The 16,778-nt window shown below is 26.8% G+C and overlaps 2 protein-coding genes across 2 annotated transcripts in view; one reads left to right on the plus strand and one right to left on the minus strand.

Annotated features, from left to right (window-relative positions):
* Nucleotides 1-16,778, minus strand: part of LOC140664482 (dynein axonemal heavy chain 1) — a 90,824-nt gene that overhangs the window by 30,993 nt on the left and 43,053 nt on the right. The window contains exons 25-27 of the mRNA XM_072889622.1: nt 3,120-3,274; nt 1,282-1,521; nt 320-398 (exon numbers count right to left, since the gene is read on the minus strand). Of these exons, the coding sequence (XP_072745723.1) occupies nt 320-398; nt 1,282-1,521; nt 3,120-3,274 (474 nt within the window). The remainder of the gene's footprint in view (nt 1-319; nt 399-1,281; nt 1,522-3,119; nt 3,275-16,778) is intronic.
* Nucleotides 6,426-16,778, plus strand: part of LOC140665489 (uncharacterized) — a 29,659-nt gene continuing 19,306 nt past the window's right edge. Inside the window, exon 1 of the mRNA XM_072891668.1 lies at nt 6,426-10,239. Coding sequence (XP_072747769.1) covers nt 9,358-10,239 — 882 coding nt within the window. The 5' untranslated portion in view covers nt 6,426-9,357. The remainder of the gene's footprint in view (nt 10,240-16,778) is intronic.

Consider the following 16,778-nt stretch of genomic DNA (forward strand, 5'->3'; position numbering starts at 1 on the left):
TTATTTCTTTATTGCTAATTGAAGATTCAAAAAACAAGAATTCGGAAACTGAAGAACTTAAATATATACTTTGATTTTAATAATACAATAATTTTATTTCTGTAACACAAAATTTCGGAATTAGAGAATATTTAATATTCATTTAAAGAGAATTTGCTATCGATACTTAAATATGTTCAAAATTATTATTACGCAAGATTTTAAGAAAATAATATTATCACCTATTAAAATAAATTAAATAGTTCTTTGTCAGTCTTTTTAATGTATTAAATGTACAAAATAAGGGCTAAAAAATATTATTGTGAAAATATTAACTTACATTTGGCAGTGATCGTATCCAACAATCGATTAAAGGTTGCAGACCTAAATTTTCTGGTTCTATGTATACCATACCACATCTATTTAGACATAAAAATAGAAACACATTTGTCATATAAATTTAATTTATATTTTAATTAATATATTATATATTCTCTCTCCATCTTGATTAAAACACTTATTTGTTATATTTTATTCAACACTTTTGACGCAAGCTTTTACAATATTGTATTTATCTATATTAATACTAGTTTATATTATTAATACTGATAAATGATATTAATATATAATATTTAATTTATATAATTATGCATGATATTTATTGGCAATCTTATAATTGATGATTACTTTTTCTATATTATTTTGTAATTCTTAGTCTGCATTCTGCATTTCCATCACATTAGTAACTTCATTACAACTAATATGTATTTTAGTCACGTGCAACAAAAGCTCATTTTTCATTAATTTTTATCATTATTATTAAATATAAGTTTTAAGTCTTGATTTGTATTAAAACGATTGATGAAATGATGATTGAATTAATTATTATTCTCTGAATATTTAAATAAAAGATTAAAAGATTTTTGTACTATTTTTGCCAATCAAAATTGCCACTATCAAAAGTGTTTTATACTATATTTATAATTTAAAGAATTTAGGAAAAAGAAATTACGTTTGTATATATGCAGCAATATCGAATTTATATGTAAGTAGATCTGGGCTATTATCTTATTTAAATTAAATATTCAGCATAAAAAGGACATTAAAATAAAAACTGCATTTGCAACATATAAAAAGATTTTTAAATATGTTAGAATTTAATTTTACAAATTATAGAGTTTATTCTGTTTAAAAATTTTAAGCTTTTCAAATCGTTTAATAAACAATATTGCAATTTGCAACTGATACAATTATTTTGTTTGTAACATTCGTTATAGTTCAATAATGGAAGTTTTATATTACCTAGATATTGTAGCTGGAGAAGCCATTCGAAGATCTGATACTTCGAATATCATAGTTTGAGTTGGTAATAACTTTATTATTTCCCCTGACGTAAGACAGAGTTTTTTGTTATCATCCAGGACAGTGTTCATATTCTCGATCCAAGCTACATCGACTGGTCCGTCAAAAATGTACCAACGTTTATTAAGATCCGCTGCTGTTATATCTCTTCGTATTAAAGTGGGCAATATTCCGTCTGTCCTGAAAATTAAATGTGCACTGTAAATATCAGTATTAAGAATTTTGTATTTATTTTAAAAAATCTTACGACTATGAATGTTACAAAGTTTTGTATATTTAATAGTAGACTGATTTATATTTATATACTAATTCATTACTTGTTTCTTATTTGTACATTGTACGTCTATTAGTATCTACATATGTATAATTAAATGTACAAAAATTTTAGTAAATATACTTAAGCAAGTAATTTATTACACTCTATATAAATTTTTTATAATAAAGTGATTATAATAATAAGTTATTTATATAAAATATTTTTACTATTTTTATATTGTATATATACTATTTTATATATATATTTTTGTTATTTTTAATTAAAATAAGAAGTTGTTTACCAATTCAAATACACAATGTATTTTAAGTAATGTAAGTTTAAAAAAGGTAAAATATAAACATGTGTATTCAAAATATTTTTCTATTATATGTGTGGTAAATGTACGTATACACACATCGTCGCTTAACACATATAATGAAAGAATAATGTAACTAATTACGAGTAATTATTCTTATTTACACGTTAAACTACGTTGAAAATTTGTTTATGCGCACAGAGCATGATAACAGAGAAAGGAATCAAATATCTCTCAAAATATGTCAGATTACAATGATGCTAATAATAGTTATTATTTTGGTACTTTACGGAGGAAAAAGGGATGATGGATTTATTTTCATAGTCAGAGTAGTTTAATTAATTATGTACACACGATATCAACTTTTTGATAATACGCAATATTTTATATTATTTATATAGTACTGTTATATATATGAAAATATATTTCCAAATTATGTTAAAAGAAAATTAAAACATGTTTGCGATATGGAAAAGAGATAAAATTATATGCAAAATACTAAAAAATGCTGAAAAATTTTTGTTAAAAACGTTTAATACGCTTAATAACGTTTGCAATTAATTATCATAATTAATCGAAAATTAGAAACAAGCAATGGAATGGTATGTCGAATTTGTTTGTGTTGAAACATCGAGTGTATAGTAGCTAATATATATATACATATATATTAGCTACTATATATATATATATAATTTTAATATTAACTTCCTCACAATTTCACATTTGATTTAATGCAAATATAAAGAGTACTTTATATATACATATATATATATATATATATATATATATATATATATATATATATATAATACAAAATAAATAAATATTACAATAAAAATGGAATAAGTTTATTAGATTAGAATATTAGAGTTTAATAATTTTTGTGTGTGTGTTTAAATGTTGAAATTCATATATTGTTAATTAATATGTACATCTTATTAGTAATATACCACGATTCTTCCATATAACGTTTTGAAAGAGAAAGAGAGAAAAAACTACATTTCAAGTTTTTTATTAACATAGAAAAAAATCATCTTTTAAATTAAAAAAGAAATATTGTTTATTTGAAAAATTTTTAAAATTCAAGGATTTGCAGATTTTTGGCTTTGACACATACATAGGACATGTATATATTTGCATATAGATGAAATTCAGTAATATTGTGGTTTCGCAATTTTGGCATAGTATCAACGATATATGGCTTACCATTCGTGTGTGTTGGGATTGTATTCGCCATACAATTGACCTATTGTTATGGCTTTTGGATTCAACACATATGAGACAACTGCTGTGAATGGCTTGCCACTTGGTTGTGATTGATTTTTTAAACTCGTACACGCATGTTTTAAGACTTCATAACACTGAAAGAAATCATTACGGATATATTATTTGATACTTATTTATGTTCTATATATATATAACCTACATATATTTATTTCATAAAAATATAAAAGATAAAAACATTATTTCTTTATTAATTTTTGCAATTGATTCAGTATCAAAAATAAATCAATGTTATACACGAAATGTAGATTCCAAAAATAGATGTATTTAATAAACAATAACTGCAAAATATTTGTATCTCAACAATTATTCTCGCCACTTAAATTGAATTTTATTGCAAAAACGCGCACAAAACTTGTTGATCCTATTAACTTCTAAAAGATTTTTTCTTCTAATTAATTAATGTAATTAATAGTTTCCATATGCTTTAAATATAAAATTTCAGAGAAAGATTTTTTTGATTCTTAAAAAGAAATTTAATATTGTACTATCAATTTGTTTCTTAAAAATGAATAATTAAATACATAAAGTGTATTACGATCAATTACAGAATTTTATTATAAAAGATTGATGTCGAATTTCTCTTCTATAAAAATTTGTTAAATAGTATAAATTACAAAGATGCTAAAAGTTTTCTGGCAAATATTAAACGTGATAATAGATATATAATAAAGCTTTTTTACTATTTTCTTTCTTACAAAAAAATAATTTTTTTGTAAATTTTTATAATAATTTTTACAATCAAATTTTTACACTAAAACTTTTTCCGACAGAATCTATTATTCACAAGAATGCTTGCAGATAGTTCACTTTCAAAAATAATTGGCAGACAGTTCACAGATAATTAAATAGATAAAGATTTAATGTTTAAATAAATGTCATAAAAAGGTAATATTCATACTATTTATACACAATTTTTATGTATAACTTTTTATATTATTACAGTTTATATATATATATATATATATATATATATATATATATATATATATATATATATATATATTATAAGTGGTTTTATACAAACTATGTATAGAATATATATAATATTAATATGTGTATAATATATATATAATATATATATATATATATATATATATATATATATATATATATATATATATTATATATATATTATACACATATTAATATTATATATATTCTATACATAGTTTGTATAAAACCACTTATTAATTCTATATGTACATTCAAATTAATAACATAATGAATTTATCAATAAATATAATTTACTATGTGTATAGAAGCTAGCAAATTGTTGTTTCTCAACGTAACACTAGTATTGCATCAATGACGAAGAACGCGTACAAAAGCTAACATAACATGGAGAGTTGATTGCGAAAATGATTGAAATTGTTGAGAGGTAATGTTGATTAAGAATGGTCAGAATTAAGTGTATGTCCTGAACAAATATAATCAACATTAATTAAATATTATTATATTTTGAAGGAAAGAAATAGAAAAGTATTAAAAGATAATATCTTTAATTATAAGCTTTTTTGATACGCAATGATATTAGTTTCTCTTAAAATCCTTTTAAGATTCATAAGAAAAATTATAACGAATATAAAAGCCACAATGTTTTGTTACCAGGTTTTTGAAATATTTTTTAAAATTAAAAGTTGAAATGTATGAGAAAGTTGTCATGTCTAACTTATTTTCTTTCTATCGGCGTGAAAATTAGTCGAAAAATAGAATAATATCCTTTTTTCTACAAACACATCTAATAAATGTTTTTCATTTATAAAACTCAAAGTTAAAATTTAGTACTATCAGCGAAGTAAATATAATGTATTTCACATTATTGACTATTCAAATTCATGAATTTGGATATATGTCAATTAATTTAACATATCCTTTATCCCGTCTATTAACATAGTAGTAATAACACGCAGTGTCGGACATGTTCATTGTCTGATGAACGTATCATATGTATTTCCGCATTTCAATCATTGGAAGTTTTATGATATGACATGCGAAACGTAAAATAGTAACAAATTTGAAGAATTTGTCAACTATGTAAGAATATGGATTCTGTTCTAATTTCTATGTCGCAATATCTGATCTATTAGCGAAACATTATATTATGAAAAAATCTTATATACAATCTTATAAAATTTGTAATGTTAAATATTTTGGTCTTAAATTTAATATAAGATAAACAATTCCGTTAAATTATAGAGTTGATATTCTATTTATTTGTCTCTTTATTTTCTTCCTCTCCCCAAAAGCTCTTCAGATTTTTATTGATTTAAAACATAAAAGCTATTGAAACTTCCGATAATCCTATATGAAAAAAAGTTTGCTCGTCATTCAACAAAAAATTTATTCAAATAGGTTATTCGGCTGGAATCTTTTATAATAGAAGCATAGAATAAGGGCAGTAAAACTTTCATCTGGATAATGGACTATGAATTTTTTTTGTAATTTTATCGAAAAAGCAATCTATCTTAAATCGAAATTTAACTAAGTTGCTTTACAGGTAGAGAACTTGTAAAATATATAAAATATTTTGCATTTAGAAAATTTCTCGATAATGTGTGTATAAGAATTTAATATATAAATTTATTTTATTATTCGTTGTGAAAATTTCAAGCTTTAAAATCATAAAGTACTGTAGTATTTCTTTTCTTCTATTGTTGTAAGATGGAAAGAAGTTCGCGATGTTCTTGCTTCGCAATAGTTTCTTCAAAGGTAGAGACGTAAGATACAGCCCGACAATGTGCATAGTAGAACGGATGCTTGTATATGACTTCATAAAAAAATCAATATATTTCGAATCAAAAGTCACATGTTTGAAGTAAAACTTGTAAACATGTGTAATACTCGATTTAAAATATTTTTAAATGTCAAAAATTTCTTAATAATAAATTTAATATATTAACATATTGTTCGTAACGAAGATTTTGCATTTCAAGAACAAAATGTGTGATGACACATGCACACATATCTCTTCATTTTATTTTTGAAAGATGAATGAAAGATGCTCTTTCTTCATCAATTTTTTCTACTTTTGTAGAACGTAGAAAAGATGCCTTTTCTTCGCAATCATTTTCTCGAAGCCGTGAGGCGTAGAACGATGTGAAGCCTAACGACGCCGGCGTCGTCGACATCAGCGGCGTCCGTCGAGACGCCGGCAGGATCTCTACAAGGCGCATGCGGCGGAACTTTTTGGCTTGGGACAGATGCGTTCTCATAGAAGCCCGTGCTCCCAGTTTATCCGACGACGTTTCCCATCGCACGACGCGTACATTTTCCTATATATGCGTTTGTGGCGATCCTATTTAAATATATAAATAATATCGTGAAATATTTTTTCTTTCACATGACGTTTAGATCGTGTGAATTGTGTTTGAAAAATCAGAACTCTTGCTGAGCGGAGAATACCGATGACATATTACAGCTCAATTATCGAAGAGATGAAATTGTCAGAAAGTATCTACATACTCTGTTAAGTAATTAAATTTAAATGAAAATTGGAAATTATACAATTGTTTGAAAACTTTAAAGTGCATTTTATTTGAAAAAAAAAACTCCTGACAGTTTCATAATCGCAGTTATGAAGTCAAAAAAATTCTCTGCAATCCCAGTTCAATTTCAATGAAAATTGCAGAATACATTTTCCAATTACTATCAGTGCACAAGTTCGACGATTTAATCTACCGAGGGTGTTTTAATTGAGTGTTAATTTCACACATTGTTGAACAAAAGAAATTGGTGCTTCAACAAGATTAAAGGTTATTTATTTTAAAGAAATTTAATTAAAAAAAACTTATCTTAAAGAAATTTAATTAAAAAAACCAAACAATTTTTTTGTGAAATTTTACACCGAATGAAAAATATATCGTCAAAGGCATTAAGACAATGATGAAAATCTTGGCATAATTTGCTAAAATGCTATGCAACATCACTATAGAAGAAGATATATTTTGAAGATATATTTTGTCTCCAATCTTCGTTTTGAATTTTTTGTGTGTGGTGACGAGCGCGAGATAAAAATGGGAAAAGGTGTGTGTAGAAACTCGGATGATACATATAATTTTATTCTCTGCGACACGTGACAATTAAATGCTCCAACAATAGTATTATATTTTTCGAACGTAAGTTTTTATTTAAAAGTTATTCAACGAGGCGTGATGCGAGCGTTTAATGGAATTGTAAAGTGCGAGCCAGTGACTGTACAATTTAATTAAACGGTAAGTCGGCGTGTTTAATTAATAATCATATAACGATAATTTAATAACGACGTGATATAATTCCGTCTAAAGGAACACGAAGAAGATAATTTCAAAAAAATATATGTATAAATAAATAAGCGGTGCGGTTCTCTTTAACACGCAAGATATCTGGATACTTATAAAACCTCTCGCGCTAAATTACGATCGTTGAATCAGCCAAACTGTAGATACGTTAGAGATTTAGGAGCTATTCAAGTCAAGGTTGAGCAAGTAACGAATGTGAGAGCAGTACGATGAAATCACATTCTTGCGGAAACGCGTGCTGTTTATCAATCCTACTACACTTCCGCATTTATCTCGCGCTCAAATGTACGGCAAGTTGTGAATCGATAAATCGACTTTTAATGCGCGGCTTACTCGGTTTACAATCAGTCGTACGCGAAATAGTCGGAGTAGATGGACAATTAAGAAATACGATTAAGAAATCCATTAGACGCAGTGTAAATGCATAGCGTTCTCGTTTTCGCGTTAATGAAATAAATAAGAGAGCTTCAGAATTGCGACTAACAATAAGAACAACGAGCGTTCTCATTAACACGAAATATTTCGACGCGTTAATTGTTGATAGCGTAAAGATTCTCTTCAGAAAATGTATAATATTATATTATTATACGAAGTAGCGCGCGTGTAGATAGTAATTGTCTTGTATTTCTCTAATTGCGAGCTATTCAATACTCGTAAATTTGTTCATCTTATGAAGACAATTTAATATGAACTTTATTAAAACTTAATTTTCTATCATTCAAGTATCATTATTGAACCACAATTGAATAACAATTGAAACTTATTGAATATAATGATGAATGTAATGGCTTCGCAATTTCCTCGAAATTGAATTAAAGCTCATGTTTTCATAGAGTAAAATGAATATAAATTACTGTGGAATCTGAAGGAAAAAAAATAGATTAAATAATGTGCGAAAGTACATATTAAGTAAAATCGTATCGATCGAGTGTGGAAATAATATTGTTTGATTTTCTCTGCGAATGCAATTAAATTGAATGTAATCGAACTGAAAGTGTAAAGGGTTATGTCACCCGTTAGATGGACGTTTGGACAGGAAAAAAAAATTTGTGTCGAACAAACACGGATGTCTGAACGTTTAAACGCAATCCTGTGTTCAATACCGACGCTACGTGTCAGCGACGTTGGAAAGTCTCCAACCGTTTTGCCGCACGTTTACTCCCAGCGGAATGCGTCTGCTTTGCAACCGATCATGTCGGATCAAGTAACTTTTTAGTCCGACAGTAGTCGAACTGATTTCCAATTAACTAGTTTAGTTCGAGAAAAATATAATAGCGAAACTTTTAATCTTAACCAAACGTTGCCCATAATATCGTTTATAATTTATTGCGTATATATTTATTGTTCATAATTTAGTTTATTTGTAACATTTAGAGAGCCTTCGCCAATCTTTTATCATTCATCTCGAACAGATTTTTCGTAGCGTGATATTCCGTACTCAGAGAAAGAAAGAAAAAGTATTTATCGAACAACAATGTTGCTTATCACGCCCGATTCGAGCGTAATAGTGCACAGAATACTGTCGTGTTCGTGTCAACAATTTTAACGAGTCTTCGTTAAAAGTATCGTACACGCGTTCAATAGGTTTTATCAGCGTAAGGTATACGTTATACGAGAGGAAACTGGGAATTTCCATTGGACAATCATTTCGCTGATCGCATCGTGATTCAAGCGTTCAGTGCAACTCTATAGCCTACATTGGCCTGGTCTATATCAACAACGTCACACCTACGAGCCTGGAGAATGGCCAATATTATTGCGACGTACATTACGCGCTGATGCACATCACAGCCGATCGTTCAAGTTTCTGGAGCAACAAAGAGAATCCTCAGAGGGAGAATTTCCTTTGTCCATTAATGTGATTTCGTCATAGTGCCACCATGTTCATATTTCAAGACCTATCGACTCGAATCTCAAGATATCATCAGATATCGACGACGGTTAGCGATCTATCTCCGCGATTCCGAAGATCGGCGTCGCCGACGATTTGGTCGAACCTGACGATCTATGATTATCAAAACCATAGCTTAGAGTCATTTTTTGACATGGATGACGAACTGGATGGGATCTGTACCTCGCTATACTTTCTCCTGGATTTTTGCCATCTATACTATATACCGTCTATCATTCTATTGGGTTTGGTAGGCAACCTGTTGTCGTGCGTGGTCTTCCTCAAGACGCATCTGAAGCTACGCAGCTCCAGCTACTACTTGGCTGCGTTAGCCACCGCCGATTTCGGCTTTCTCATGTCCCTGCTTTTGGTGTGGCTTAATAGCACGGTAGGCTGGAGAGTCTTCAACAACGACGGCTGGTGTGAAACGTTGGTGTATGTTAGTGCGGTTTGTAGCTCGCTCAGCGTCTGGCTTATCGTCGCTTTCACCGTCGAAAGATTCATCGCCGTTCAATATCCACTCCATCGGCCGCATATGTGCACCGTAGCACGTGCAAAAACAATTATTCTGGTGCTGACGATCTTCGCCCTGGCTAGCCACTCGTATTCTTTCGTCACTGCTGGGGTAGTGAAAAACCAAGACGGCGACGAGGTGTGCGATTTGAGGATCGAGTATCTGGAAACCATGCGGATTATCAGCATTATCGACAGCATAGCGAGCTTAATTGTGCCACTTGTACTCATCATCGTGATGAATACTATGATTATGAGAAATCTCCTCAAGTTTGGCAGACGATTCAACCAGGAGCCTGGTTACACCACTAATTGCACCAGCAGGGAGAAGGCCGACATCAATCTTAATCAAATCCCGGTGAGTTTCCTTCGTAATAGATATCAGTTCTTGATTGCATTTTGATGTTATGTATATATGCAGCATATATATATATATATATATATATATATATATATATATATATCACTTTGATGTATTAGTCTTTCTTTCACAAAAAGACTTAATTTTCTAATTCTGAATCTTGTATCTTTGTACATTACAAAGAGTTTTAGTTGAAATAGCTTTACTTGTACTTCCACTTTTATTATGAAAATATTTATCACTATATTTTTTAAAGTAGAGCGTATAGTGATTTATTTCTAAACTAATTAATATTTAAAATATTTATATAAATATTTATATATAAAATGTGTTATTGTATAAATATTTCTAGTTTAAATCAAATTCTCTATTAATACTATATTGAGATTATTTCAAAATAATCTTAATTAGTGGGTCTTTAAAAAAATTTATTTATTTTTAGATTAAACGACTTGTAATGATTTGTGAAGCTATGCAAGTAAAAAAATTAAATTTGTTTTATTTTATTTACAAAACATTTAATAAACATTGAAATAATGTATAAACTTTTATATACATTACAACTTCAACGAAACTTTATATTATGCATATTTACTTTCTATTTCTGTCTCTTTTTCTTTACATGCTTTAACTATGTATACGTACATGAATAGATGTTTTCTACTTAATTGGTACTATTAAATCGTTAATGTACGTGCACGCTTTATGATGAATTTGCATACACAAAATTATTGGATGTTGGGATATTGCTAAACAACTACTAAATAAATGTATATTATAAATAGTAAATGCATATATGCATGCTGAATAGTTTGTATGTACAAAATTATTGTTACATGTTGAAATATTACTAAACAACTATACTAAACAACTAAATAAATAGTTATTGTAGTTTCTTTCTATTGTGTGTGTGTAATTTTGAAAAACTTTTAATAAGGTAAATATTATCAAAACAAAATTTAATTGTTAAGTGATTAGCGATTTAGAAATTTGACATAATTTGTATAACAAAAATATTAATGTAAGTCTTATTTTGTTTACGATATTTTTTCTCAAAAGATTTATCACTCTTGAAAATTAATAATGATGGAGCCTTGGAATATATGGCATTTGTGATATCGCTTAAAAATATTTCTTCCCACGTATGTTGTCATAAATTCTTAGAAGTAAACATTGAAATATTGAATTTTCTTCCTGCGATCGATCGTGTATGCTGGCATGAGTAGAGCATCGAAACGAGCATATATAATCTGAAACATCAACAAATCTGGAAATAGTTAATCCACTCTCGTAATTTCTAAAAAATACCACAGAAGAAGAAAAAAAAGCACAAAAATGATTTACATTGAAAATATACGAAACACGCTTTAACTCTCTCGGTCAAATCAATTATTGTTCCGTAACAATAAGATATCATCAAACCGGGAATTCCAAAAACATAAAGGTATCGAATTATATTTTTAAATTGTTGCTTAGACAAGAATAGACAGATTACTCAAAAGTCCTCGACGTCTCTTATTGTTAGTATTTAAGTATAAAATTTTTATTTCTTTTCAATATCGTCCGATCCGATATAAAGAAATGTATCGATATCTATATGATGGTATCAGAGGAACGTGTTGCTTCTTCGAATGTGGTTCGTCGACTATTTTTGACCAACGTATAAATACTCTCGCGGCTTACATAACTTAACCGTCATTCATCTTTACGGATCGATGTGCGTGCATTGCCGGTGCTTCCTGCTATGCTCGCTGTTTATAATCACTCTTGGATGTGTTATCGACATATCATGAATCGCGCGGAATCTGCCTTTTGCCCGGTCATTGATATCGCTAGTGGGTGGATACAGGGGCGGGAAAGATTACGACATAAATCTGGAGATATAGCCATTGCGAGTTAAACTCATTGTTGTAATCCACGCGAAAAAAACATATCCATAAAATATGTTTCAAGAAAATATTTATGGGAAAATAAGAGAACACCATGTATTATATATAAAAGATATTTTTTTATGTCTGAGTAGCATACGAAAAAAGAAAAAATAGAGAAATAACATAATACATAAATAAATGAAGTTTTCACATATATGTAAGTTGTATTTCTTGATTATAATTTTGATTAAAATGATTATCCAATATTCTGTTTGATGTAATTTTGATGTTATGATGTTTATCAACACACTTTGCATATGTTCAATTACATTACAAATCTCTGCAAAATTAAAGGTTAAAGAGACTGAAATTGTCGTCTTCAGACGAGATTAAAGACTAGTTTTTATTTCAGGATAAAAGCAAATCATTTTAAACTATCGCTTCTTGTTGAAAATTAATGTTGAAAAGAAAATAAAAAATGTATCCAATTTATAACATGATCGAGATAATTTCAAGGGGATAAAGTAGATATTATTTTATTGAACTAATCGAGTAAAATATATATTGTGACAATTGTTTAAAGAAAGTGGCATTCAATTATTATAAAAAATATTAAGCTTTGTCAATTTTTTATAAGATAAATTTATATATTATAAATTTTTATATTTACACATACAGTTAAATAAATATTAATAATTAAAATTAAATTAATTAATTAATAATTCTATTTTATTTATAGATCGGTAAAATAAAAACATTTTTATATTTACTTCTTGCTGAGATTCTTTAGATATTTTTTTCATATTTTAATTATTTTTGTTAAAAATTCTTTATATTTGCTTTAATATGTTTTAGAGCATTTTTGTTTCAATAGAAATATAAAAGAAAGTATGGTATTTTATATTTTTGGAGAGATAAATGAATTTTGTAACTACCCAATTTAATTACTTAATAAGCAAGATAAGATATTAATAAATATGAACACAATTCTCATAAGTTTTAAAAAGAAATTTAAATGTATAATGGCGTGATATAACAACAAAATAATAGCAACTTGCAAAAAATTTAGATTTTTAATTGTGAGTCCATGTATTTCAATTTTAAAAGAGCTAATGCCAAATTTCACGTATCGCATTATGTTTTCCATAAATTTCATAAGAAACATACTTTACGTACATATAACTCAATTCACGCAAAGTTAAATTTTTAAAAAACTACATTTAGTGAGAATTATATATATTTCATTGTTTTTTTAAAAATATTTTACATTTATATTGCATTTGCACTTTCGCTCTAAAAAAAAAAAGTAAATATTATTGCACTCAATTTATCGTCAAAGAAAGAAACATCAATATAAACCAATTCTTAAACAAAATAAATATATAAAACAGCGTTGATTGTTAATTATAAGATGAAACAGAAAAAGAAGAATAAACATCAATTTCAATTTCTGTTTATGCAATTATTATTATAGTATTTCAAAACTATTATAACTTGCTTATTTATAAATTAATAATTATTATTATTTAACATTTTTATTGAAAATCATGATTTATGTAATATTGCGAATGCTAAATATTATCAATTTTGAACGTAACATTTTAATATCTTATTATTAGATGTAAATTACGAGTGCCACAAAGTGTGATAAACATCGAGTGCACGTGCAATGTTTTAATTTTATAAGTATAAAAAAACTTAAGAAAATTAATACATATACTTATTTTTCATTTATACAGTATATTACCATAAAACTTTTTCTTTTTTCATTTTAATATCATGTTTGTCGTTACGTTTGTTACAATATTGTTACTGCATTATTTTACGGAACAAAACATTAAACATAAAAGCAAAGAATCTAGGACGCGACATTCTTCGTGCTGTTATTTCTTTGATAAAGGACACGTGCTGGAATATTCAAAGTTACTGTCTGTAAACAAGTGAAGTTAAATGACATTTAGGTATCAGCAAATAAAGTTAACGCTTAGCGTTACTCTATACTTTTTAATATACTTTTTATCGAGCAAAATATAATCATCATGTTGATTGTAATGGGCGCATCTGTTGTCACATTATTAGTAACACGATTTGGAGATAGAATGAGAAAAACACAATAATTTAATATAGATTTAATATTTAGTAGTAGTTTAATTTACTTTTATTTATTAATTAGATTTATATACGTCAAAATTTAAGTTTCCCAGCAAAATGTAATCATGTTTACATGTTTTACATGATACGAGATGTATTTACATATTGTAAACAAATATTAAGAATAATGTTTGGTTTTTTTAATGTTTTAATTATGATGAGAGTAAGGGTGTATCACAGACCATATTTTTTATTTTTTTAATATATTAAATAAATTACATTACATATTCAAATATGTTATTTAAAAGTTTATAAACATGTACAATAGTACGTGTGAATAAGACGTTAATTATATGTAAAATGTACAATTTCGAAGTCATGGGCATATATCGTTATATAATTGAAAGAAGTAGTATTTGTGTAAGAGCATTATGATCTCTTATTCATTGATCATAGTTTGGTGAGCGAATGAAATAACTCATAAATGATTGAAATATATTCCAAGTTTGAAATACGCGCAATTATCAGAGTGTGAGATTAGGTTTATTAGGTCATTAGGTCAGTGAATGTTTATCACTAGAATGTTTAAGCCGACAAGAAATATACATACTTCATGCATAATTCAAAGATGACCGAATAGAACATCTTTTAAATTCAAAGATAAATCTTACTTAATTTCTGATTTCATGTCTTCTGCTTGCAAAAATCTGATCTGCACGCACCTTGAACTTAAAATAATTTTCAATCACACCGACCATTTCGTTGGCGTGTCAAATTTCAGCCAGTAGATCAAAGATAACGCTTGTATTGATTGTTATTCCTCTACAATCAGGAGACAAGTAATGTCTTGCGATAAGTTCTGCACAGCTACAACAAGGCACCCTGTGTATGTGAGCCGGATAGTTAAAAGTACTCGAGTTTATCATGTTGCATATAATAAAACATGTCCGTAACTTCGAAGTTGTACGCGCGTACAGATTATGTATAATCAATACTTGTACAATTATTATCAAACCTTCTTCGTACATATTAAAGATTTCAATAGTTGCCATATTCAAACCTTTAATTGAATAATTTGCTTTAGAAAAATCAATGAAAAATGAGTAATATTTAAAAAAAAATAGATTAAAAGTTTAAAATTCTATTCTCACGTGAAATATATATGTATATGTGTATGTGCATATCAATAGTATGTCAATGATATATCAATAATTGTTATGTTTATATATAATATATACATATATGTATACACGTACATGCATAAAAGTATGTTATAGAATATAAAAAAAAAATGATGAAAGAACACAAAAATAGATATGTATAATTGATATATTTTATATTTTTTTCCTCAAAGAAATTTTATAAATAAATTTAATATTTTCAATAAATCTCTCATATTTTTGGAGAGTTTGAGAAAAAGATGGATCTAGACTTCAGTATTTATCGTCTTTCTGACAGAAAATCGAAGAATAGAGGTATCGAAGTGCACTTTAAATGGAACCCTCGCATCGTCTTATTTATACTCTGGTATTCGGGGCAAAATTCTCGTGCGTTGCGCTCTTTTCATTCTATATACATTTAATTATTGAATATCCGTAATGTTTGAAATACTAATACTTCAATATTATCTTTGTGACCAAAACTATAATATATAAATATTATATTACATATATGATATATTATATATATATATATATATATATATATATATATATATATATGTATTATATGTAATATTATATAAGTAAACTCTTTACTGAATGTTATTCAAATATTAAAAATATATTATAATAGATATTATGATTTTTCTCTATCTTTTTCAATTGAATGGAAAAAGTTTATTTTATTATAATAAGTTTTATATGTATAATTTTATATATATAATTAACTATAAAATTATAATAATAATATATAATATAAATAGTAATAATAATATTTTTTATAATAAGTTTTATATGTATGTAATTAATTAATTATATATAAAATTATATATACAATTATATATAAAATTATGATGACGACTGCAAGGCACTACAGTTTATTCATTGTGAATTAGTTATCTATTGTGAATCCAAATTACAATTTGCAATTGTTTAAAGCAAAAGTTTTGTCTAATAAGAAAATATTATTATTAAAAATGCAAATATATAATAAATATATAATAAAATAAAAATAAAATAAAAATCTGCTTTATACATAAGATACACACTCTTATAAATTTTACAAAAAAAATAAATACAATAATGTAAATTGTTTAAATTTATTTAATAATTTCAATAATAATTAACATGATATAATTATAGCTTTATATATGCGTGTGTATATATGTATGTAAAAGAAATAATAATTCAACAGTATCTTTTTTAGAAAATAAAGTTTAATTTGAGAATACAGTTATATGTCCATTGCTCTATAGTTGTTATGTAATATAAAATAATATTAAACATGATTTGAATATATTTCGTTTGTATAAATTGCAAGGTGACTGCTTAATTCAAAAGCTACAAATTAATTTTGTATTAATCGATGTGACTACCAGGACATTCTATGTATTTCAATATTTAATATATTTAA

The sequence above is a fragment of the Anoplolepis gracilipes genome, chromosome 4 (assembly GCF_047496725.1).
Source record: "Anoplolepis gracilipes chromosome 4, ASM4749672v1, whole genome shotgun sequence".
Taxonomy (NCBI): domain Eukaryota; kingdom Metazoa; phylum Arthropoda; class Insecta; order Hymenoptera; family Formicidae; genus Anoplolepis; species Anoplolepis gracilipes.